The 23220-nt window shown below is 38.4% G+C and overlaps 2 protein-coding genes and 1 long non-coding RNA gene across 3 annotated transcripts in view; 1 reads left to right on the forward strand and 2 right to left on the reverse strand.

The window, feature by feature from the left end:
* Nucleotides 1–3707, reverse strand: part of ADH5 (alcohol dehydrogenase 5 (class III), chi polypeptide) — a 15147-nt gene extending 11440 nt beyond the window's left edge. The window contains exons 1-2 of the mRNA XM_012810554.2: nucleotides 3471–3707; nucleotides 88–102 (exon numbers count right to left, since the gene is read on the reverse strand). Coding sequence (XP_012666008.2) covers nucleotides 88–102; nucleotides 3471–3707 — 252 coding nt within the window. The remainder of the gene's footprint in view (nucleotides 1–87; nucleotides 103–3470) is intronic.
* A 291-nt stretch (nucleotides 3708–3998) lies between these two features.
* On the forward strand, nucleotides 3999–15114 carry LOC111728001. Its single transcript, XR_002775423.1, has 3 exons — nucleotides 3999–4399; nucleotides 14745–14924; nucleotides 15031–15114. It is a non-coding gene; the product is annotated as an uncharacterized LOC111728001 (long non-coding RNA).
* Nucleotides 15115–17919: 2805 nt separating this feature from the next.
* ADH4 (alcohol dehydrogenase 4 (class II), pi polypeptide) overlaps nucleotides 17920–23220 on the reverse strand; it is a 13068-nt gene continuing 7767 nt past the window's right edge. The window contains exons 4-6 of the mRNA XM_012810566.2: nucleotides 21342–21477; nucleotides 20453–20591; nucleotides 17920–18329 (exon numbers count right to left, since the gene is read on the reverse strand). Coding sequence (XP_012666020.1) covers nucleotides 18305–18329; nucleotides 20453–20591; nucleotides 21342–21477 — 300 coding nt within the window. The 3' untranslated portion in view covers nucleotides 17920–18304. The remainder of the gene's footprint in view (nucleotides 18330–20452; nucleotides 20592–21341; nucleotides 21478–23220) is intronic.

Below are 23220 nucleotides of genomic sequence, written 5' to 3' on the forward strand. Positions count from 1 at the left end.
CTTAATTCGAACTTCATGAGCCTTTGGGGGTGCCACCTCTATCTCCTCTATGGAGAGAGGCTTTCCAGCCTCCCAGGCAACTGCAGCCTTGCACTTGATAACCTGAAATAGGAAAAAGTAAGCTGTTTATCGCCATTAATAAATATTTAACAACAAATTTAGATACTGATGAATGCTAATCCTAGAAAGTATATTGAAGATCCACAAAGAAACATATAGCTCTAAGTGATATGAAGAATTGATTTTAGATTTCATATAAATAGTATATCTTATGAAAAGATCTAATTTGAGGTTCAGTGCCTGTAGCACAGTGGTTACAGTGCCAGCCACATACACCAAGGCTGGTGGGCTCAAAACCGGCTCAGGCCACCTAAACAATGACAACTGCAATAAAAAATAGCTCCACATTGTGGCAGGTGCCTGTAGTCCCAGCTACTTGGGAGGCTGAGGCAAGAGAATTGCTTAAGCCCATGAGTTTGAGGTAGCTGTGAGCTGGGCACTCTACTGAGGGTGACATAGTGAGACTCTGTCTCAAAAAAAAAAAAAAAAGGATTTAATTTGACATAACCACTGGTCAGATCTAAAAGCCTTTTCCTTTTCTTTTTTCTTTCTTTCTTTTTTTTTAAGCCAGCATCTTGCTCTGTTGCCCAGGGTAGAGCGCCATCACGTCAGTCTAGCTCACAGCAACCTCAAACTCCTGGGCTCAAATGATCCTCCTTCCTCAGCCTCCCAAGTAATTGGAACAACAGCTGCTTGCTACAAAGTCTGGCTAAGTTTTCTTTTTTTAGTAGAGATGGAATCTTGCTCTTGCTGAGGTTGGTCTTGAACGCCTGAGTTCAAGCAATCCTCTTGTCTTGGCCTCCCAGGGTGTTAGAGGATTACACGTATAAGCCATGCACCAGGCCTGAAAAGCCTAAAAGTTAAAAAGTTTTATTCTTCAAATAGTTAATGACCTTCTACCATGCATAAACAATAGCAGGTTAAGAATACGAGTTCCAAAAGAATCTAGTTCACCAGATCTGGCATGGGCTTCGAGCAATCTGCACTTCTAACATGCACCCTGTGACATTCTTATGCTCAGGCTGGTTTCAATGCCATTGTTTTTTTAAACTGCAGGGTGAGAAGGAGGATAACTTAACTATATCCACTATTTATAACTGGGTTGTCCAACACAGAAGCCACTTGCCATGTGTGGCTACTGAGCACTTAGAACATGCCCAGTTTGAACTGATACATGTTACATGTGTAAACATTTTTGGATCTTGAAGAATTAGTACAAAAAAAGTAAAAATATTTCATCAATTGTATTTTTAAAAATATTGCTACATGTTCAAATAGTATTTTGAGTATATTAGATCAAATAAATGTACTGTTAAAATTAATCTCACTCATTCCTTTTCACTTTTAATGTGGCTACTAAAAAATCTTAAATTATATGTATGATCCATATAGTGTATCTGAGAATAGAGCTGCTTTAGAGATTGTAGTCAGTACACTCCTCCACTACCAGGGAATGAAGGGCAATGAGGAAAGTTTTGACTAGTTCACCTAATGCTTACGAAATGTGTTGACAGACAAAGGTTGCAAACCACTGGGTTTTTAGGAGATATGCTTGAAAATCAGTAATTATAAAGAATGTGATTTAAAGAAATAGGCACAAAGTGCTACAGAATGCAAAATGCAGGGAAAGGGTGTAACTCTGGTGGGTTTGGGAAAATTTCACTTTTTATCGTGATACTGGAGGGTAAGGAAGAGGTAGTCAGTTAGAAATGGTAACAAAATGCAGGGTAGCTGTGAGGGGTGAATGAAAGTGAACATGAAGTCCCTAATAGTCACTGACACAGTGTAGCTTTGCAAAAATAAGCTGTTATTGGTAGCAATAGAACAAAGTTTAAGAAAACAAGTGAGCTATATATAGAGAGAGATTTAAGGAGAGGCCTATGTAAACTGGTGAGCCTGAAAATTATCACTTTTGGCTCGGCGCCTATAGCTCAACCGGCTAAGGCGCCAGCCACATACACCTAAGGTGGCAGGTTCGAATCCCCAGCCCGGACCCGCCAAACAACAATGACGGCTGCAACCAAAAAATAGCCGGGTGTTGTGGCGGGCGCCTGTGGTCCCAGCTACTTGGGAGGCGGAGGCAGGAGACTCGCTTGAGCCCAGGAGTTGGAGTTGCTGTGAGCTGTAATGCCATGGCACTCTACCCAGGGGGACAGCTTGAGGCTCTGTCTCAAAAAAAAAAAAAAAAAAAATTATCACTTTTACAATTTAATTGTATATAGTAAATCGGGTAACACAAAATAATTCAGATACTGCATGACAGTCTTCGTTCACCTTCATGTATCAAAAATCTCAAAATAAAATCTCAAAGGTCAGATTCAGAATACCAACAATGAAGCAAAAAGAATAAATAATTTGGAGCCTGTACCACAGTAGTTACGGAGCCAGCCACATGCACTAAGGCTGGCGGGTTTGAATCCGGCCCAGGCCAGCTAAACAACAATCACAACTGCAACAGAAAAATAGCTGGGAATTGTGGTGGGCGCCTGTAGTCCCAGCTACTTGGAAGGCTGAGACAAGAGAATTGCTCAAGCCCAAGAGTTTGAAGTTGCTGTGAGCTGTGACGTCACAGCACTCTACCAGGGGAGACACAGTGAGACTCTGTCTCAAAAAAAAAGAATTCACTCAAAGTTTCATGTCCCTCCCCTTTAAAAAATAGCTGAAAGAAGCTTAACTCTTTCCTTGAACTGATAATTCTATGCCAATCAAAGCCCCACTCTAAATCCACTGAAAATAAATGGCCCTACTTCCACATTTGAACTATCACAGAAATAATTTTTCACCTTCTCTGAATAAAGATACCTTACAATAAGGAAAAACAACGGCTGGTTCAAGTCTAAAGGAGTTGATCATTTTTTCTGTCTTTCTTTTTTTTTTTGAGATGGGGTCCCCACAGGGCAAGAGTGCAGAGGCACAATCACATAGTTCTTGGCAGCCTCCAACTCCTGGGCTCAGGTGATCCTCCTGTCTCAGCCTCTAAGTAGTAGATACTTCAGGCACACACCACCGCATCCTGGTATCATTTCTTTCAAGCTCCAAAACAGCAACGTTATACTGATTAACATAACATTTCAGTATGAACAGACCTGGGTTCGAATCCCAACTCCCTATTGTAGTGCGCCCATTAAGCACACTACAGGAGGATATACACTGAGGAAGATATAAATCTCTAGGTACCTAAGTGCTTAATAATGCCACTGAAAGGAACCTAGGCGTCTTCCCAAAAGACACTAATTGGTGGCACAGTAATTAGGCGTAGGCTCAATTATGAATTACAATTATAAAACACAAGCGCACGCGCTCTGGCAACAGCTTTGCCAACTACGCAAGCTGCAAAGATGACCCCGAGCCAGTTACTTTCTTGTAAAGGGCAATAAGCTGCCGCTAGGCATTTTCACTAGGATACCGACCTGAGCAACCCCCGGGCCCCACTGTCTGGCTCTCTCCGCCCCGACCCCGACCCAGCTGCTTCTGATTAAGGAGCCTTTTCTTCCTTTTTGCTGAGCCGCTGGCCGGAGGCCCGACTCCAGCTCCAGTAGCAGGATCCCGTGCTGCGCGGCCCGGAGGCCATCGTCCTGGTTCCCCCAGTGCTCTCCCGCCCTCCGCCGCAGGGCCCTCTGCGTGGCCGGCGATACCTGGTGAGCCATGTCTCTCGGGTTCAGATGTGCTCGAGCTGGACACCCCAGATGGGTCGTGCAGGGACGAGCTGTGCCTCCACCGACGGGGGCGGGGCGTGCGTCCGTCCGTCCGTGCGTCGCGGGGGCGTGCGTGCGTCGCCGCGTGAGGCGGGGCGTGGAGGCGGGTTAGCAAGGGCTTCACCCGGAAAGGCGGGGCCTCAGGCGTGGCTTTTGCCCATCCTGGACTGGTTTTACCTGAGGCTGGAGAGGTCGGTTTTGTGGCTAAATACCACGTACGGACCATACAAACACTTTTTGTTCAGAAACTGTTTCTTCATGAAATTTTAGCCCAGTCGCTGTAAGGCTTACAAATTAGACATGTGGAACGTGAGGAAACCGGAAGCTCGTGAGAAGCAGTGAGAGGCGTGTTCTTTGTGCAAATGCTTCCTCCCTTGATACACACTTGTGTTGGGGGCACAGGATGAATGAGATACAGCCCCTCAAGGGACCCACCATCTCAACGTGACTTGTGAGGGCAGAGATAAAGAAGGTGCAAAGGAAGAGGGCCATTTGTTGGAAACTTCCCAGGCTTCCATCCCAGCAGTTCCTGAAGCATATGTAGGATTTTGGGGGAACAGTAGGACATGGGGAGAGAACTTTGCAGACGTGGGATGAAGAAAGCGAAAAGTCTTCCTGAACCTTGAGCAACCTAGACGTGTCAGGTGCGTTTTAGGAGTGGGCCAGAGTGTAGGGGTGGGGGAATGGAGATTTGCTGGTTTATTCTTAAACTCTGTTAATAGACACTGAACTTCGTTAAAATATTAACAAAGGCACATTCTTTTCTGTCTGCTTTTCAGTCTTTTTAACGTCTGTTTTCTAGGGTACATACCTTAAGATTCTGTCCAAAGTCTTCCCTTCCTTCCCTCTCGTCCACACTATCGCATTTACCTTATTTATAGAAGGACGACTACCAAATTATTATCTCCAATCAGGATGACTCACCTAAACTCTAGGCTCAGGCATATAACTGCTACTGTGTATCTTGCCTCCATTAGAATATCTCACAGGCATCTCCAACTCAACTTGTCTGAAACTCTTGTACTACTCTGAGATTAAAAATAACAAGTTAAAATAAAAATTAGTACCTACATATTAACCTGAAATTAAATAAAAATAAAACTCATCTTGTATTTTCTCCTTAAAGGGACTCTTCTTTCTGTGTCTGTGTTGTGACACTATCCACCTACTTGTCCCACAAAGAAACCTGAGAGTCACAACTTCTCCATCTCCTTCAGTCCCAGCATTCAGTTTAATCACCAAGCCTTAAATAGTTCTCTCTTCCTGTGCTTCTCTCTCCCAGTGCTGCTGCGTTAGATCAGGCTTTCCTCATTTCTTACAGGATTGCTGAAATTCCCTCCATCTAATTTCCTTGATGCCAGACCTCTGAATATAATGCATTCTGATATACGCATCAGCCAAAGCCATTTCCCATCAGCCTTTAATGATTTTTGATAGAGGTGGGCTATACACAAATAAATGCCATTCTTTTATTGAAAAATAAGATATTTAAGAGGTAAGAGATGAATAAAATCCAAACTCTATAGTTAGGCCATTCAGGCCCCAAATAACCTCATTATGTGTACATCTCCATTCTCTTTCCTGCTATTCTGCCACATAATTTTCACACTGACCTTATGGAACATTTGTAGTTCTTTAAAAAGACTATCCTTTTTCTTAATTTCGGGACTTTGTATCTGCTTGGACTACAAGTAGTGAGAATATAAAGAGCTTTTAGCAGAGGGTTAATTTTTTTTTTTTTGAGACAGAGCCTCCAGCTGTCCCCCTGGGTAGAGTGCCATGGCATTACAGCTCACAGCAACCTCCAACTCCTGGGCTCAAGCGAGTCTCCTGCCTCCGCCTCCCAAGTAGCTGGGACCACAGGCGCCCGCCACAACGCCCGGCTATTTTTTTTTTTTTTGGTTGCAGCCGTCATTGTTGTTTGGCGGGTCCGGGCTGGGGATTCGAACCCGCCACCTTAGGTGTACGTGGCTGGCGCCTTAGCCTGTTGAGCTATAGGCGCCTAGCCCAGAGGGTTAATTTTTATCTCTACTGTAGTTGTGTTGTCTGTCTTTCAGGAAGAGACATTTGCATTTTCTTTTCTTTCATTTTCTTTTCCTTTCCTTTCTATTCTTTCTTTCTCATCCTTATTTCGTTTTCTTCTTTCCTTTTTCCCCTTTTTTGTTCCCTTTTTCTCTCACTCTCTTTCCTTCCCTACCTTTTCCTTCTTCCTTCCTTTTCACTTTCCTTTCTTTTCCCGCTTCCTTTACTATTCCTATTCCTCTTCTTTTCCTTCCTTTGTTTCTTTTCTTTTCTTTTTTTCTTCCAAGGCTGGGTTTGAACCCACCACTTCTGGTATATGGGGCCAGCACCCTACTCCTTTCAGCCACAGGCATCGCCCTTTTCTTTTCTTTTCTTTCTTTCTTCCTATAGGGTCTTGCTCTGTTGCCCAGTCTGGAATGGGTGGCGCAGTCATAGCTCAGTGTAACCTTGAACTGGGCTCTGGAATACTGCCTCAAATTCCTGAGTAGCTAGGATACAGGTATGTGCCACCACATGTGGCTATTTTTAAATTTTTTTTGGACATGGGGTCTTCCTATGTTGCCCAGGCTTATCTCAAGCTCCTGGCCTTAAGCAATTCCCCCTGCCCTCCTGCCTTGGCCTCCTAAAGTGTTGGGATTATAAGCATGAAATGCTGTGCTCAGCTGACACTTGCATTTTTGTAGTACCTCGTTTAACAATAATAGATAGGACTTCTTGGTTTGGGTTTGATATGTGAGAAGTTTAGAGTCATCCCTCCATCCTAATGATAAATTAAAAGCTGAAAAAACTGAGAAATTAATAGGTCTCCTTAGATCCATGAGAGAAGCAAGCTCATAGGGAAAACTGCTACCCCCAAACTAGAGAAAGGTGGGTACAGAAAAACACAACTTAGCAGAGTAGAAATCCACTGCTATAGGAACCTTCCCTGTTTATGAGTGAGATGGGTTCTGTAGGTTTGTTCTTAAGTTTAATTTGTGTGTAAATTGGAACAGGTGCATTTTCTTATTGCTTATAATAGCCTCAATTTGTAAGTGTGAGACATATATCTGCTGGGATGTTTGTAACTCAGGTATGTACTGTAATAGCCTCTGTTTGTAAGTGCACTTTGTACTTAAGTTGTATGTAATTTGGGGATTGCCTGTAATTGCTGGAGTCAAATTAGTTTGAGAGTTTAAAACTCTAAAAGTCCTAGTCATGGTGGAGCTCTCACAGTTTTGAGTTGTACTTCCACGAGTTCTCATAGAGAAGACTGGAGAAAATTCCTGTATTTCTTCCTTAAGGGGAGAGTAGAAAAGTAACCAATTTGAAATATGCCATAACATTCAGTTATTCTTTTTTTTTTTTGAGACGGAGCCTCAAGCTATCCCCCTGGGTAGAGTGCCATGGCATCACGCTCACAGCAACCTCCAACTCCTGGGCTCAAGCGAGTCTCCTGCCTCAGCCTCCCAAGTAGCTGGGACCACAGGCGCCCACCACAACGCCTGGCCATTTTTTGGTTGCAGCCATCATTGTTGTTTGACGGGCTGGGCTGGGGATTCGAACCGGCCACCTTAGGTGTATGTGGCTGGCGCCTTAGCCGCTTGAGCCACAGGCGCCGAGCCCATTCAGTTATTCTTAACAATGTCTTAACAAGACAACAAATTGTCTTCAAGAGGAACTCTGTTTTATTGGTGCCTAACCAGTGTAGTTTTTATCAGAGCTTTAACCAACCTGGGAAAAGGGAAATACCCAGCTTCAGCCTCCTTTAGCCATCCAGCCCCACCTAAAGGAATGAAAAAAGAAAAAAAAAATAAGAACAATGACATTCACAACCCAGGGGCACAGGCCTACTAAAAGACTAATAAAATTATAGAACTATAGAATACTTCTTCTTCCTTTTCTTTACCACTACATTACTTAAGGTCTATATTTACTGCAGTTTCTTTTATCCAATATATCATGTCTGCCTTTTAATAAATTACAAGGCACAAGGCCGGGTACAGTGACTCATGTCTATAATCCTAGCACTCTGGGAGGCGGAGGTGGATGGATTGCCTGAGCTTAGGAGTTGAGACCAGCCTGGAGCAAGAGCGAGACTCTATCTCTACTAAAAGTAGAAGGCATTGTGGCAGATGCCTGTAGTCTCAGTTACTTGGGAGCCTGAGGCAAGAGGATCTTTTGGGCCCAAGAGTTTGAAGTTGATGTGTTGTATGATACCACAGCATTCTATCTAGGACAATGGAGTGAGACTCTAGCTCAAAAAATAAAAAAATTAGAAGGCACAGTTTGAATGGACAGAGGAAGCCTCAGAGGACCCAGAGTGTGGTAGGGATATTGGGGTTATCAGGTCATAAATTTAAAACCACTCTAATTTACATGCTAAGCGCTATAATGGAAAAAGTAGATAACATGCAAGAATGGCTGGATAATTTAAGCAGAGGATGGATATTCTAAGAAAGAATTAAAAAGAAATGATAGAAATAAAAAATACTATTAAAAAATGCCTTCAGTGGGTTATTAGTAGACTGAATGTGCTGAGGAAAGACTCTCTGACCTTGAGGATGTAGTAATAGAAATTTTCAAAACTGAAATATAAAAAGACAAATAAGCAAAAGACATCCTGGAACTCTGGAACAACTACAAAAGATGTGACATGTATGTATGAGAATACCAGAAGGAAAAGAAAGAGAAAAGGAAACAGAGGCAATATTTGAAGCAACATTGGCTGAGAATTTCCCCTAAATTAATAATCAGTTACCAAACCACAGATCCAGGAAACTAAGAGAACACCAAATAGGATATATGCCAAAATACTACATTGAAGCATAACACATTCAGACTACAGAAAATCAGTGATAAAGAAACTGCTTGAAAGTCACGTAAGAGAATACATCTTACATATAAAGGAGTAAACATGGGAATTACATCTAATTTCTCTTCAGAAATCATGCAAGTAAGAGGAGAGTGGAGTGAAATATATAATGTGTGAGAGAAAAAACCCTAGAATTCTGTATCTGCTGAAATTATCTTTCAAAAGTGAAGGAACAATAAAGACTTTAGATAAAAATTGAGGGCAGTAGACTTGCAGAAGGTGTTTATAAAAGTTTAGAGAGAAAGAAAATGATACAGGTTAGAAACTGAGATTAACAGAAAGGGAGTGCATTAGAGAAGAAATAAGTGAAGATAAAAACTTTTTCTCCTTATTCTAATTGATCTAACAGCAATTTGTTCAAAACAATGATAGCAACAATCTATTCAACAAGTGTAGTTTGCATAAAAGTGAAATGAGTGGCGGCAGGGGTGCAAGGGCCAGGAGGAAGAAAGTAGGATTTTTTTGATATAAAATACTTGCACTACCTGTGAAGTAGTATGATGTTATTTGAAAGTGGAATTGGATTAGTTATAAATGTATGTTGCAAACTCTAGGACAACCAATAAAAAAATAATAGTGAAAACAGAAGTATAATTGATATAAAGGAGAGAATATTAAATCATATAAAATGCTTGATTAAAACCAGAGAAGCAGAAAAAGAGAAGATAAAAATAGGAACAAAGGCAATGAGTAGAAAATAGTAACAAACATGGTAGATGTTAACCAACTACATCAACAATCACTTTCAATGTTAATAGTCTAAATATGACAGGGGTCTTGGGGGGACCCGGACCCAGGCTGGAGGCGAACAGGGGAGATCATGCTGAAGAAAGAAGGAGACTTCATACCAACTGAACTCATAAAGTCTGAAAAGCCTGGAGAGGCATACATTGTCTCATGGCCTGAGTGACAGACTGAGGCAATGTAGCAGTGCTCCAATTCCTCAGAAACCTTTTGTTGCTTTCTAAGACAAAGCATTTGTCAAAATTTAAAAATAGGAAAAAAAGAATCCCTAGTCCCTTGGAAGGATGGTAAAAGAGTAAGGCTGGGTATAGGGTAATAAATTGTCAACAACAGCCCAATATTCATTCAGAAAGGGGGAGGGGAAAACAATTTTCCTTTCCACAGAGCAAACAAACTTCTCTAACTACTGATCAAGAGTTAACAAGGCTTAGCTACCTGCCTGCTGATTCTCTATGCAGGGATGGTCTTGAAGACATTACCCAGTCTGGGCTGTCTCCAGGCTCCTTTCAACTTGTTCTTGATAAAGAGCCCCAGGGATGGCCCACCTCTGTGCTTTACCCTGTATGGGAGGGGCTACAGAGAAATCAGCCTAACTCCAACATAAATACACCAATTAAAAGGCGGATTATCAGATGGATCAAAAAATAAGACTCAAATGTGTGTTGTCCACAAGAAACTTACTTAAAAGATATATCCATCAAAAGTAATGGGGTAGAGAAAGATATACCATGCAAACACTAATCAAAAGAAAGCTGGGGGAACTAAATTAACTTCAGATGGAGCAGACTTCCGAGCTAGGGAAATTATGAGGCTTAAAAGAGAGGAATTATATAATGATAAAAGGATCTATTTCCTAAGAAGACAGAACAATTCATAATGTGGATATGTCCTAATAAAATTGTCAAAATACATGAGACAGAAACTGATAGAACTGTAAAGAGAAATAGATAAATCCCCTATGATATTAATAGTTGGTGACTTCAATGCTCCTCTATGAGAAATGGACAGATACAGTAGGCAGAAAATAAGTACATAATTGAATTCAATAGCACCATCAATCAATGGAATATAATTGACATCTATAGACTACTTATCCACAACTGCAAAATGGACTTTCTTCTCAAGTTCACATGGAACATTCACTAAGATATACCATGTTCTGGGACATTAAACACACATCAGCAAACATAAAAGACATACACTATCTAACTACAATGATATTAAACTAGAAATCAATAATAGAAAGTCTTAAAATACTGAGAGATAAACACCATACTTTCAAATAACTTATCTCAAAGAAGAAAAGAAGTCTCAAGAGAAATTAAAATTCAACAAGTATAGTTTGCATAAAAGTGAAATGAGTGACAGCAGTGGTGCAAGGGCCAGGAGGAAGAAATTAGGATTTTTTTGTCATTATAAAATACTTATACTACCTATGAAGTACTGTAGTGTTATTTGAAAGTGGAATTGGATTAGTTATAAATGTCTATTGCAAATTTAAATACTTAAAAATAAGTGAAAACAAAAATACAACCTTTAAAATGTGTGGGATGTAGTAGAAGCAGTGCCGAGAGAAATTTATAACATTGAATGCATATATTAGAAAAGAAGAAAGATCTAAAATTGATAATCTAAGTTTCTATGAATATCTTAGGAAATTGAAAAAAGAGTAAATTGAAAGCAAGCAGAAGAAACAATAATAAAAATTAGAGTAGAAATCAATAAAATTGAAAACAGAGTCAATAAAACCAAAAATTGGTTCTTGGAGAAGATCAATAAAGTCCATAAGTCTCTAGCCAGCCTAATTGAGAAAGAAAGAGAGATGACACAAAATATGATGTCTCTATTTTTGTAGAGATAGGTTCTTGCACTTTCTTAGGCTGGTCTTGAACTCCTGAACTCAAGTGATCCTCCTGCCTTGGCCTCCCAGTGTGCTAGGATTATAGGTGTGAGGCACTGTGCCTGGCCTGACACAAATTATTAAAATCAGAAATTAAAGAGGGAAAATCCCTGTAGATCTCATGGAAATCAAAATTCTGTGCCTATAAATTTGATATCCTAGGTATGTGTATCTTTCAGTATGAGCTGATGCCTAGAAGTGACAATAATGGAAGAATTAATCATTTCTTGAAGTCATAAGGCTGAAACAGATAGAAGCCAAAGTAAAAGTTGGCCCTGGAGGTTTCCAGTTGCAACACTGATTAAGTTTGCAGGCATGTGCCACGTCTCTTATATGAACACCAGGGCATTGACTGGGAAATAATAGAATCCCAAATATTGTAATGAGGACATATTGAAAGATTGTAGTAACTCAGATTATCCTGAATCTCTGATCTCCACTGATCTTTCCTTGCCAACTAAAACATTTTTGTCCTTTTATCTATCCATTGAGGATGCCACCGTCTGACTGGAAGCCCATATAAGGACCTTGCCTGCCTGAGCAGCAAACCTCTAAGGGGAGGTCAATTTCTTCATGCCCTACCTACCTCTTGATGTTTTCAGTCAAACTAGAAAGTGAAGGGGGCAATTACCGAATTAAATGTGAATTGGGGATCTGTTTTTAAGGGAGCAGTGAGGAATGGCTGATGAATAGTCAACCAGTGTAGGCAGCATCATTTTGGGGAAGCTTACACCTATTTATACCGATTTGAGTAGAGTTTAGAGGGGGAGAAGTCTTGACTGGTCTAGATTACCATGAGAAAAACGCTTGATGCTTTCCTTTTATGGACTGAATGGTTTTTAATTGTCTGTGGCAGGCATTGAATGAAGCCTGTGTCAAGTTCCACTAGTAGAATCATGGTGGAGAACCTCAAGTTTTAGATCAAAGTCATGGTCTTTTTAGCCCTGGTTAAAATTAAATGCCTGACTGTGAGCAACACTAGATGGTTGTGTTATTTAAGTTTTCTCACCATGAACTAGGTATTATCTGATCCACAGAATTTTAACACTGGACATATTTAAGAGGCTAGTATATAAAGTAGAAGTGATTATATATATAATAATATATTATTATTAATTATATATATGTATATATATGTGGGACTGGACCCAAGCAGATCCTGGAGGCCCAGTAAACTGCCTGAGCAGTTAACTTACACTCCTATTTCACTTCCACCTCTTAGGGGAAATTGTTTCTGTTATAGGAGCAGTTCATAGAATCTGAAGAGAAATTCAGCTTGATTTACAAATACTTTGTCTAATATTCTGGCTGTTGGTAGACTTGGGAAATCTTGCCAGGGTACAGAATCTCAAGCATTTTATTTCTGTGAGTCCTCTTGGACAGGAATGAACTAGCTTGCAGTAAGGGTCTACATTGATGATTAATGATTTGGCATCATAACTGGGGATTTTGAAGGAATAAGATTATAAATTTGTTAATAAGAGAATCTGCAGAAGAGATATCCAGCAAGTGTGAGGAAATTTGTTTCATGTGATTCTCACCAAAAGAGCTGATTTTGGGTGACATTGTCAATAATCTGGTGAACAAGATGACCCACCCTAGGGATGTTCAGCAGGTTGTCCAAGTGCTTGTTTAGTGGGCTTATAGATGTAGTGGCTGCAGAGACAAGTGTGAGCCCAACAGCATAGACATTCCCTTACCAAGGCTATTTTAGCTCTTGGACTGCTGAATACCTGATTGAGAAGCACTGCCACCATCCCTGGGTCCCCAGTGCAGGATAATACCTCAGGGGGTCTAGACAGTTGCTCTATGATTACACTGGATCCCTTTTAACATAGAGGAGGCAGATACGTGTTCTCATTGGGATTAGCACTTAGAGAATTATTTTCCCACTCTATCATAATTCTGCTTATAGAATTCATTCATCATTCATTTATTAATGTAAATGAAACATAGATTAAGAATCTATGATTAAAAAATATAGTGAAGTCATTAACTTTTAATAATTCTATTATGCGTGCAGAGGAAAGTGTGGATGATCTCTTAATTTGGCAGGAAATTAAGAAATTAATTAAAATTTAGAAATGATGAGAAATTTAATTAATTAATTAAAATTTAGAAATACTGAGATGTCCATTATAATAGTCTTACCATGTCAAAATCTTACTAGTAAAACAATCAGGATTACAGATTCCTTTTGGAGGTTGTTTTCACAGGACAAAGCAATACTTTCTAATGCCTTCGGAGTCATACAAGACCTTTTGGTTTAAATAACATTTATATTAATGAAGATGCATTTCTTTTTAATAAAGAACAGAAGATGTTTTAGTAACAGTTATGAATATTCACACATCTCCATATGCTGTGAACAAATTGATATTCTTGGGAATGTTTATAATTTAATACTAGGTTTTCTTGGGAAACAGTTTATGATGTAGAATTGTATTTCTTTCTTCATAGTTGCAAGGATAAGGGACATCTCTTTCAAATCTTTCTTAGATTCCTTTGGTTAATTGCAAAGATTTTCATTTTTAAGGTCTGGCTCTAAAATTTATTAGCTACATATGAGCAGACCTAGTGAATAGTTTTCTATTGGCAGGGATGGAGCAGGGATAAGAATTGTTTAATAATAATAAAATGAGGACATTGTTTTTCTTCTGTATTATTAAATATCATATTAAGTTATAATTTCCTTCCAAAAAGACTTTGAAATTTCAGAGACTACATATATAAACAGTCTCTCCTTGGGATTAAAGTTATAGAATAAGAGTGATCTGCTTTAATAGCATCTCAGAGAGGAAATATTTAGGGATTTTTAAAAAGTCAATATTTGTCAACAATAGGAGATGACTGCCAAAGAATATATAAATACAAACTTGCTGGTATATCTTTCCAAATAATATATTATTCAGATTGCATATGGAATATTTAATTTAAGTTATACTTAGAGATATTTAGTTAGGATGAAGGGGACCTGATTGTTGGGGGTAAGAAAGCCACGCAGCTGTCTTCAGCTATCGGAGGGACTGAGCTTACTCTGTGACGTTCCAAAGAGCAGGACTAGGAACGCAGATCTTAGCTTAGCCATAAGGAAGAAGTTGGCCTCTGAAGACATTTAACCCAAAGTTGACTGACCATGTGTCAGGAATATTATGAAAAGTGATTTCTCTATTGAATCTGAAGTTGTAAACCATTTCTTTTTCAACATACTTTTTATTTTAAAAAGTTTCAAGATTTCAAAATTTGTAAAACAGGACAATAAATACCAATATGTCTTTCACCTAGATGTACCAATTAATATTTTTCCCACATTTATATCTCTCTCATACCTTTTAAAAATTTTGTTGATTGATTGATTGAGACAGGGTCTTGCTCTGTCTCCCAGGCTAGAGTGCAGTGGCAGATTGCAGCTTGTTGCATCCTCCAGCTCCTGGGCTTGATTAAGTGAAACTTTCTGCCTTTGCCTCCAAAGGTGCTAGGATTACAAGTGTAAACCATTCTGCCGGACATTTGATGAACATTTTGAAAAGCAGTTGCAAACCTCATGAAATCTACCCCTAACTTCTTCAGCAAGTATCTCCTAGGAACTAGGACATTGTCTTACCTGTTCCCATCCATCCTTAAAAGAATGCTTGCATCTCTCAGCTTGCAGGTGAGAAGCATAGTTCTCATAAGCCAGTCAGAAAAATGGTATGTTTTTCCCATAATACAGGATTCATTTAATGAAGTTTATAAATTCCGCCTTGCTTTCTTCAAAGGGTGCGTTGTAGGAGGCCTGCTGTCTGTAAGGAAAATGGTTCTGTCCTCAGGAAGCTTATAGTCCTGTGGAAAATGCTGGCGAGTCAAATGAAATGGTATGTATGAAAATGCTCTTTAAAATGTCAGCAGAGATACAAATGAAAGTTGCTCTTACTCTCTTTTTGATTCCTCTTTTCAAGAAAATAGAATCTAGGTGATGGGAAAACATAAGAAAACACCAGAGGGCACTATAGCAGTATTTGGAAAACCATGACAGTGTAAGCTAAGGTGTCTGAAGGCGTAGTGAATACATCTTACAACTGCATTTTTCCCATCTCAAAGGAATACGCTGTGATTGTATAGCCTTACAAGTTCAAGTATTGTGCACCCTATTAACTAGCATCCTTAAAGATCTGTAATCATTTCTGACACCCCAAATTAGTTTTTTTAAGACCCATATATCTTTTGATATTTTAAGTGAAGAACGAATGTGAGAACGCTCAGGAAAAGTAGATAGCTGTCAGTAGTTTGCAGACTTTTTGTTATATCTTTGAAGTGTAGGTGTTGAGCGGAAGTTTTCTACGTATTGCCAATTGCGCCACTGGTATATAATTTTTGTTGTCTCTGGAGTATCATAGAAAGGTTCAGCATTCATTCCTCATTTTGAGAGAGAGATATTTGGCTAACCTAGGCATTGGGTATAAATTTTGAACAATTACACTACTGTATGTTATATTTGCTAGGAATTTCAACTATGTGCATGGTAAGGAAAAAGCCTCTGCTGCAGAAAAAATAATCCAGGATAAGCTGTAAATCTGCATACTTCACCCTGAGATGTCATTGATCTTATAAATAATCCTGGCTCGGCGCCTATGGCTCAAGTGGCTAAGGCACCAACCACATACACCTAAGATGGAGGGTTTGAATCCAGCCCCGGCTGGCAAACAACAATGATGGCTGCAACCAAAAAATAGCTGGGCATTGTGGTGGGCGCCTGTGGTCCCAGCTATTTGGGAGGCAGAGGCAGGACACTCGCTTGAGCCCAGGAGTTGGAGGTTGCTGTGAGCTGTGATGCCACAGCACTCTGCCCAGGGGGACAGCTTGAGGCTCTGTCTCAAAAAAAAAAAAAAAAATCCTAACAACTTTGATAAAAACAATCAGAAGTTTTTATTGTTTGTTTTGGGTGTTCTTTATTTTTTGTTTTTTCAAGTCACAGTACTAAAATTAGAAGACTGACAGAGCAGGGGCACTTACTGTAGGAGCAATTGCTAAGGAGGAGAGAGAGAAAGAAAAACTGGGAAGGAAGATCCTCCCTCCCTTCCTCTCTCCCTCCCTCTCTCCCTCCCTCCCTCTCTCCCTCCCTCCCTCCCTCCCTTCCTTCTTGAGACAGAGTCTCACTCTGATGCCCAGGTGCCGTGGCCTCAGCCTAGCTCACAGCAACCTCAAACTCTTGGGCTTAAGTGATCCTGCCTCAGCCTCCTGAATAGCTGGGACTACAGGTGCCTGCCACAATGCCTGCCTAATTTTTCTATTTCTGATAAAGATGGGATCTAGCTTTTCCTCAGGCTGGTCTCACTGTGATTGTGAGGATGTTTATCTCAGGAGACTGTAAGGAGGTAGTCACACATAGACAATAGGTATTATGATATTGGTAAAGGTTACTTTGATGATGTGATGTTTTCTCTTATAATTCTCTTACATATTTAGTTAAAATGAAAACTACCTTTCTGTTGTTTAAACATTTTGCGTTGTTGGAATAGATACTACTTTGATGTTACTTTCTATCAGGTAAAGTTAAAATTTTCTAGGTTGGTTTCCTTGTATTTCATTATAAAAGTTATTAGAATTGTAACTGAGGCAGAACAGAATTTAGAGGTTACTCTCATTGTTCTCCAGAATCGCTGGCCTTCTAAAAAATAAAGCTTGTTTGGACCTAAACACTGTCTCTGCATATTGGCTGGACAGTGACAGGTAGCTGGACCCTCTTTTTCCATTAACTCTCTTAGAATTCAATGTATGGTAAACAATTTTTATAGAAAACTAGTAGGTTTCAGAAGTTACTACAAGGTAAAAGCAAGCCTTTTTATCTAATTATTATCCATCTTATCCATTTAAACTGTCCGTTGTAACATGTATAAGAGTTCGAAAACTTGCTACTTTTGATATAAATCTATTTGTTAAGTCATGTTACTAAATATTGTTCCTTATTATGTTACTTTACTATAAGTACATTGATTTTTGTCACTTTTACTTGACTATAAAATAGGATTACAGTGCCAGTTACAGATATTAAACAGTAAAGCACTAAACATATTATTATATGTTGTAATAATTACTCAAGATGAAAGGGCAGTGATTTTATTTTATTATACTTTTTTATTTTTATTTTTTATTTTTTGGAGACAGAGCCTCAAGCTGTTGCCCTGAGTAGAGTACTGTGGCATCACAGCTCACAGCAACCTCCAACTCCTGGGCTCAAATGATTCTCCTGTCTCCGCCTCCCAAGTAGCTGAGACTACAGGCGCGCACCACAACGCCTGGGTATTTTTTATTTTGGTTGCAGCCATCGTTGTTTGGCGGGCTCAGGCTGGATTTGAACCTGCCAGCTCAGATGTAGGTAGCTGGTGCCTTAGCCGCTTGAGCCATAGGTGGGGTAGTTATTTTAATAGAGATAGAAATTTGAGAGTATAAATGTGTTTTTTTCTTTTTAAAACCTTCATTTACTAAATTCTGATATCCTGTTACTTGTGATTATAGTTAATAGTAATAGACTGGCTAAAACAAAAGAAATTAACAAATGTTAAAAGGAGATTGTTTAGTAGCTTATTTAAAAAAGTAGCTTTGAGTTTATAGGGACACAAATTATACAATAGCATTTTAAATGTAGATACATAAAATACACATAGCGATTTTTTTTCCAGTGAAAATCTTTTTATTGTGGAAAATTTTCAACATAGACAGTATAATGGAACTCCATATAGTCATCTCCCAACTAAACAATTATAAACGTGTTCCAATCTAGTTTTAATTATTAAATATCTCATTCCCCACTTTTATCTTCCCAGAACTAGTTTTAAACAACCTCTAAACATCATATTCTATTCCTAAACACTTTAATTATCATATTTAACATAGGAAAAAATATTTTATGGGTACAAATTCTATTGTAAATTTATGTTGAGATACTAACTATAAATATTTGTTTAAATTCATAGCTTTCCTCGTTTCATTATATCAAGTAATAAAATCAGGTTCAGATTCAGTCAGATGTATTCCAAATCACTCCCGGCATCTTCACAAGATCAGGACTGTTCGGATGCTGTTATGGTAAAAAACACTCATAAATATAATTTTCATGATAAATTTAACCAAAGCCCACGAATAATTTTTATTTTTTTATTTAAGGATCTGGTCTTCCTTTGTAGACATTGACTTTGTTAATTTCTTTTATCTTGTCATCCTCTTCCACTTGTGGCATTTAATAATATTTTATACATAGTGCTAGTTAACTGGGGGGAAATGGAGGCCCCTCACTTGACCCTGAGCACGTCCTTGTGTTGAGAAGTAGAACAGACCAAGTGTGGGTGGTGGAGGTGAGGCTTTAGTCTTAGCATAGTCATTGCTTGTGATTCCCCTATAGCCAAGGGCTAAGTTGGGCATCAAAGAGAGGGTGGTGGTTGTGTTGGGATGCTACTTTCTGAGAACCAAAAGTTCTTACTTCTGGAAAACTCCAACATGTAGAAGGAAAGAGAAATTAAGCCTCAAGGATAAAGAATTTCTTATCTCAGACATTACTGCTGAGCTGTGAAATTGCTGGCATCAGTGGGGTGCCATGCATAAATGTTTTCTCTACCTAGTACCTTAAAGCTACTCCTACCTGTGGAAGGAGAACCTTTGTGTCCTTTCTTCCTCATGGAGCAGGGTCACTGCACTTCAATGGGCCAGTGGGTCATTGTGTCCCATCCCCTTCTTCCCACCACCTTGCTTCTATGCAGTTGGTATGGTAGGAGGTTCTGCCCTGTCTTGTGCTTCCTATATTCATATGGTGAGTACATCTGGGAAAGCCCACACTCTGACTTGACTTTTACTACCTTTGCATCTGTGTGGGCAATTGGGTGTTTTTTCAGTGGATCAGAGAAGGAGTAGGAGGCCCCACTCAGGTGTCTACCTCTAAGCTGATTACCAGGAAGGCCTCCTTAGAGAATAGCAAACACCTATTTCATTTCTTTTCTTTTTTTTTTTTTTTTTTGTCCACCTATTTCTAATAAAACAATGCAGCATTTTCTGTTGGGCTCCATTTAGCATTCCTTGTGGGTATATTTCATGACTGAGAACTCTAAGGGAAAGGGGTTATGGGAGAGGTGGTCAATGGTCTAAGGCCAAAATTCCAGTCCAATTTGTAATTTGAGGAATACTTTTTATGGTGATACTGAGATTGTGCAAAATATTGCAAGTCTTATGCATTAGATTTACATAGTGTAGCTTAAAAAATAATGCTTATTTTTTCTTTTCTTTTTATTGAATTTCTTTTTGATGTATTGTAGATAATATGTTTGCACGTTGAGTTCATGTCAGTGAGTTTCTTTCCCATAAAGTAGCCTGGGTCATTATAACACAAAACTATCTTTTTCTTCTGCAGTGTTTATTCTGTGCTTTAAAGGCCTGTCATTTTCATTTTACTTTGGCTTCCTCCCCTTTTGTTATGTCTTCTCTTTTCATTTCTTCTTTTCCTGAATTTCTTCTATGTAACCTCATTCCTGGTGTTTTTGGCCTTTGCTTCTGTAGATTGAGGCTGTGCTTAATCATTTTACCTGAAATCATTGATCTTAGTCTTACCAGTTCCCCAATGCCAACTGGGATCCCCCCAACTGGGACATTTCTATAAATCAGTTCCAGGATCCATGGCAAGGGAATATAACGTAATATAGCTAAAATAGTGGATCAGAAGGTATCTTATTGGAGCCACATGCAAGGCAAGAAAACGAGAGGGTTGGGGAAGCCTTTACCCGCTATCTGCTACTCACTACTCACATCACTATAGTTTTCACCCCTCTCTGTTCACCAAGGGTCTGGAGTGGGCCCTGTGTGCCAGATTGCAGAACATAATGATGCCAGACTCAAGAGTAAGTACCAGAAGGATCTAAAATTTTGCTCTATGGGAACTTCTCTTTCTGGGGAGCAGCCCTACTTCAATTAATTGTTTGTGGAAGGGAAAATATGTGTCAATTTATATCACCACTTTATGTTGTAACTGTGTGTAGCGGTGCACATTATTGAAATGGAAGCTTTTCCTTTTTCCAAATGGCAACTATTTAATCTTTTAAGCATATCTAGTATCTCTGATGTGGAAAGTGGTAGCAAAAACAAACTGGTTAGTTCTTAACATCAAATAAAAATAGAATCATTTTTCTAAACCATTCTATCCTTTATTTGCTAATTTACCTTTTTCCTTGGTTCATTAGGTCATATGCCTCATTGATTTTGTCCAAAGGCAGAGTGTGGGTCACCAGTGCATCCAGATCGAACTTCTTATTCTTGTAGTCAGCAACAAGCTTTGGAATAGAATCTATACTTTTCCACCCTATAATTTGGCCAATAAAAAAAGACATAGTACTTGACATGAAGAAGTAGTTTAGTCAGCGTTTGTTGTAGTAATAAAATTATTAGGTCAGATTTGTCTTGCTTCAAATAAGTTGAACTCCTCCTTCTATTATTATTATTTTTTTTCCTTTGAGACAGGGTCTCAAGAAGTTTCCCTGGGTAGAGTGCCATGGCATCATCATAGCTCATAGGAACCTCCGACTCTTGGGCTCAAGCGATCCTTTTACCTCAGTTTTTCTATTTTTAGTAGAGACAGGTCTCACTCTTGCTAAGGCTGGTGTTGAACTTATGAGCTCAAGCAATCCATCAGCCTGTGCCTCCCAGAATGCTAGAATTACAGGCAAGAGCCACCACACCCAGCCTCCCCTTTCTATTTTTAAATTTCTGTACTTATATCTGTTTTTACATTTTTTCTTTATGAAGAAGTTCAAGATTGTTTTCCCTTCTAGATAAGGAATTATTCAACTAAGACAAAGTTTATCTTTTGTTCCTCTATGTTGGTTTATTTAAATGCAAATTGAATTCAATTTGTAAACTGCAGTTATCTTTCTATATAAACTCCATTTATGTTCAAGTAATAAATAGAATAGTTTTTGTGTAGTCATTAAATATGTTCTAGGCACTCAATATCTATACAAATTATTTCTTCCATTTCAGTAACCTTCACTCTAAGAATTTCAGTATTACCATGAAGAAAATTGTACACTATAAAGAAAAAAAAAAAACTAACCACCAAAGAATGTTGAATTTATAGTACGGCCCAGGATTAGTTCTGGCGCAGTAATGGTCAATCCTTTGTCACCAGCAGCTACTCCAATGAGAGTACAAGTTCCCCCACCTATTGTTGTGCACTCAAAGGCTGCTCTCTGGAAGACCAAACAAAAAGACTATCTGAGTAAGCAGAAAAGTAGAATATGAATTCCAGTGTAGGTATGTACAATGCTTTAGGAAAAATTTATCCAACTTGGCATGTAAGCTAATAGGATTCAAACTAATGACATCATATCAAATTACCATTGTAAATGGAATCTTGAGGTTTGATGTTCCATTAGAGATAGCATGTTCCATACAAGTTTGAACTTCATCAAAAAAGATATTGAAAAGAAACAGAACATATTATTTTACCCTTAGGCTGAATCTAGAGTGTATCTTATTGTATATCAGGAGAAACACATAGGAACATGGAGTTAGGAAAGATCCACAAAAGATATTATAAACTTTAATCAACAAGTTTTTGATGACCTGCCGTGAACATATACTAACATATTTGCAATTCTAGGAGCCTAGGCTGTAGATACCAAAATCAATTTAAAAAGCAGTCCCCAATGTTTTGAATACAGGGGAACAGTACAAGATAAGGAGCCCCAGGAAGATGCATTATCAATAATAGCTGATGTTTATTCCATATTACTGAGGCAGGGTACTCTAGCAAGCTACGTTTTCAGGATATTGCCTATATATTGTGGTTAGCTCTTTATCCTACTTTCTGGACCAGAACAGACAGGGCTGGCTTCATGTGACACAGCGCTTCGAGCTATGAGGGTCCTTGCCAATATGTAGCCTGTTCTGAGTTGAGAAGAAATCTGAATGATACAAAATTGTATTGTTCAGGAAAAAAATTTCAAATTTTGTGGGGGTTTTTTGTTGTCGTTGTTGTTGAAACATAGAATATTTCACATATATTATTTGGACCTATTTTTACAGTCTATTTATTGAGATCTGATGGACAGAACTGGATTATTTGTAGGTCACTAACCTCCCCCTGTTCTACTTTAAGATGTGAGTGAATGCCTTGCAGCTATTAGGAAACACCAGTCACTATTTTATTTTCTCCTATAAAACTGCCTTTTCTGGGTCTTTTGGGGGAATCTCTCTTCTCATAAGGCATAATTCTTTTAAAAGGTTCATTTCCAAATTTTCTCTTAATCTTTTGCTGACTTTCATGTAGAAGAATACACAGAAATATAATAACGCATATTAATATTAGGGGGGAATATTTGGGGGAATCTCTCTTCTCATAAGGCATAATTCTTTTAAAATGTTCATTTCCAAATTTTCTCTTAATCTTTTGCTGACTTTCATGTAGAAGAATACACAGAAATATAATAACGCATATTAATATTAGATAATTATTAGAAATCATTAATACATTAATAAATGTCACTTATAATAGATTATCTAATATCTAATATTAATAAATATTATGTAAACATTAATTTATATGCATCTATAAATATATTGCTATTAAATATAAAGTAAATAAATCAATGTATGTACATCAATGATTAATTTTAATAAATATTTTGTATACTAGTATATACTGTATATCAATAGTACCATTGTAAATGGAATCCAATGAGACTAGTATATACTGTATATAACATATACACTATATTATTAATAAATATTAAATATTAAAACACTATAAAAATGTATATAACATATAAAATAGTTCAGCAGAACAGGTGTTTATTCCTATTTATGTATGTATTGCAATTAGTTAATTAGTTTCTGTATGTCTTTTGCTAAGGAATGCTGCAACTTAGTTAATGCACTTTCCATTTTATTTGATTAATAGTCAAAAAGAACATTTCCTTTTTTTTTTTTTT

Source organism: Otolemur garnettii, unplaced genomic scaffold (assembly GCF_000181295.1).
Source record: "Otolemur garnettii isolate 467f Iridium unplaced genomic scaffold, OtoGar3 scaffold00137, whole genome shotgun sequence".
In the NCBI taxonomy this organism is placed as follows: Eukaryota; Metazoa; Chordata; class Mammalia; order Primates; family Galagidae; genus Otolemur; species Otolemur garnettii.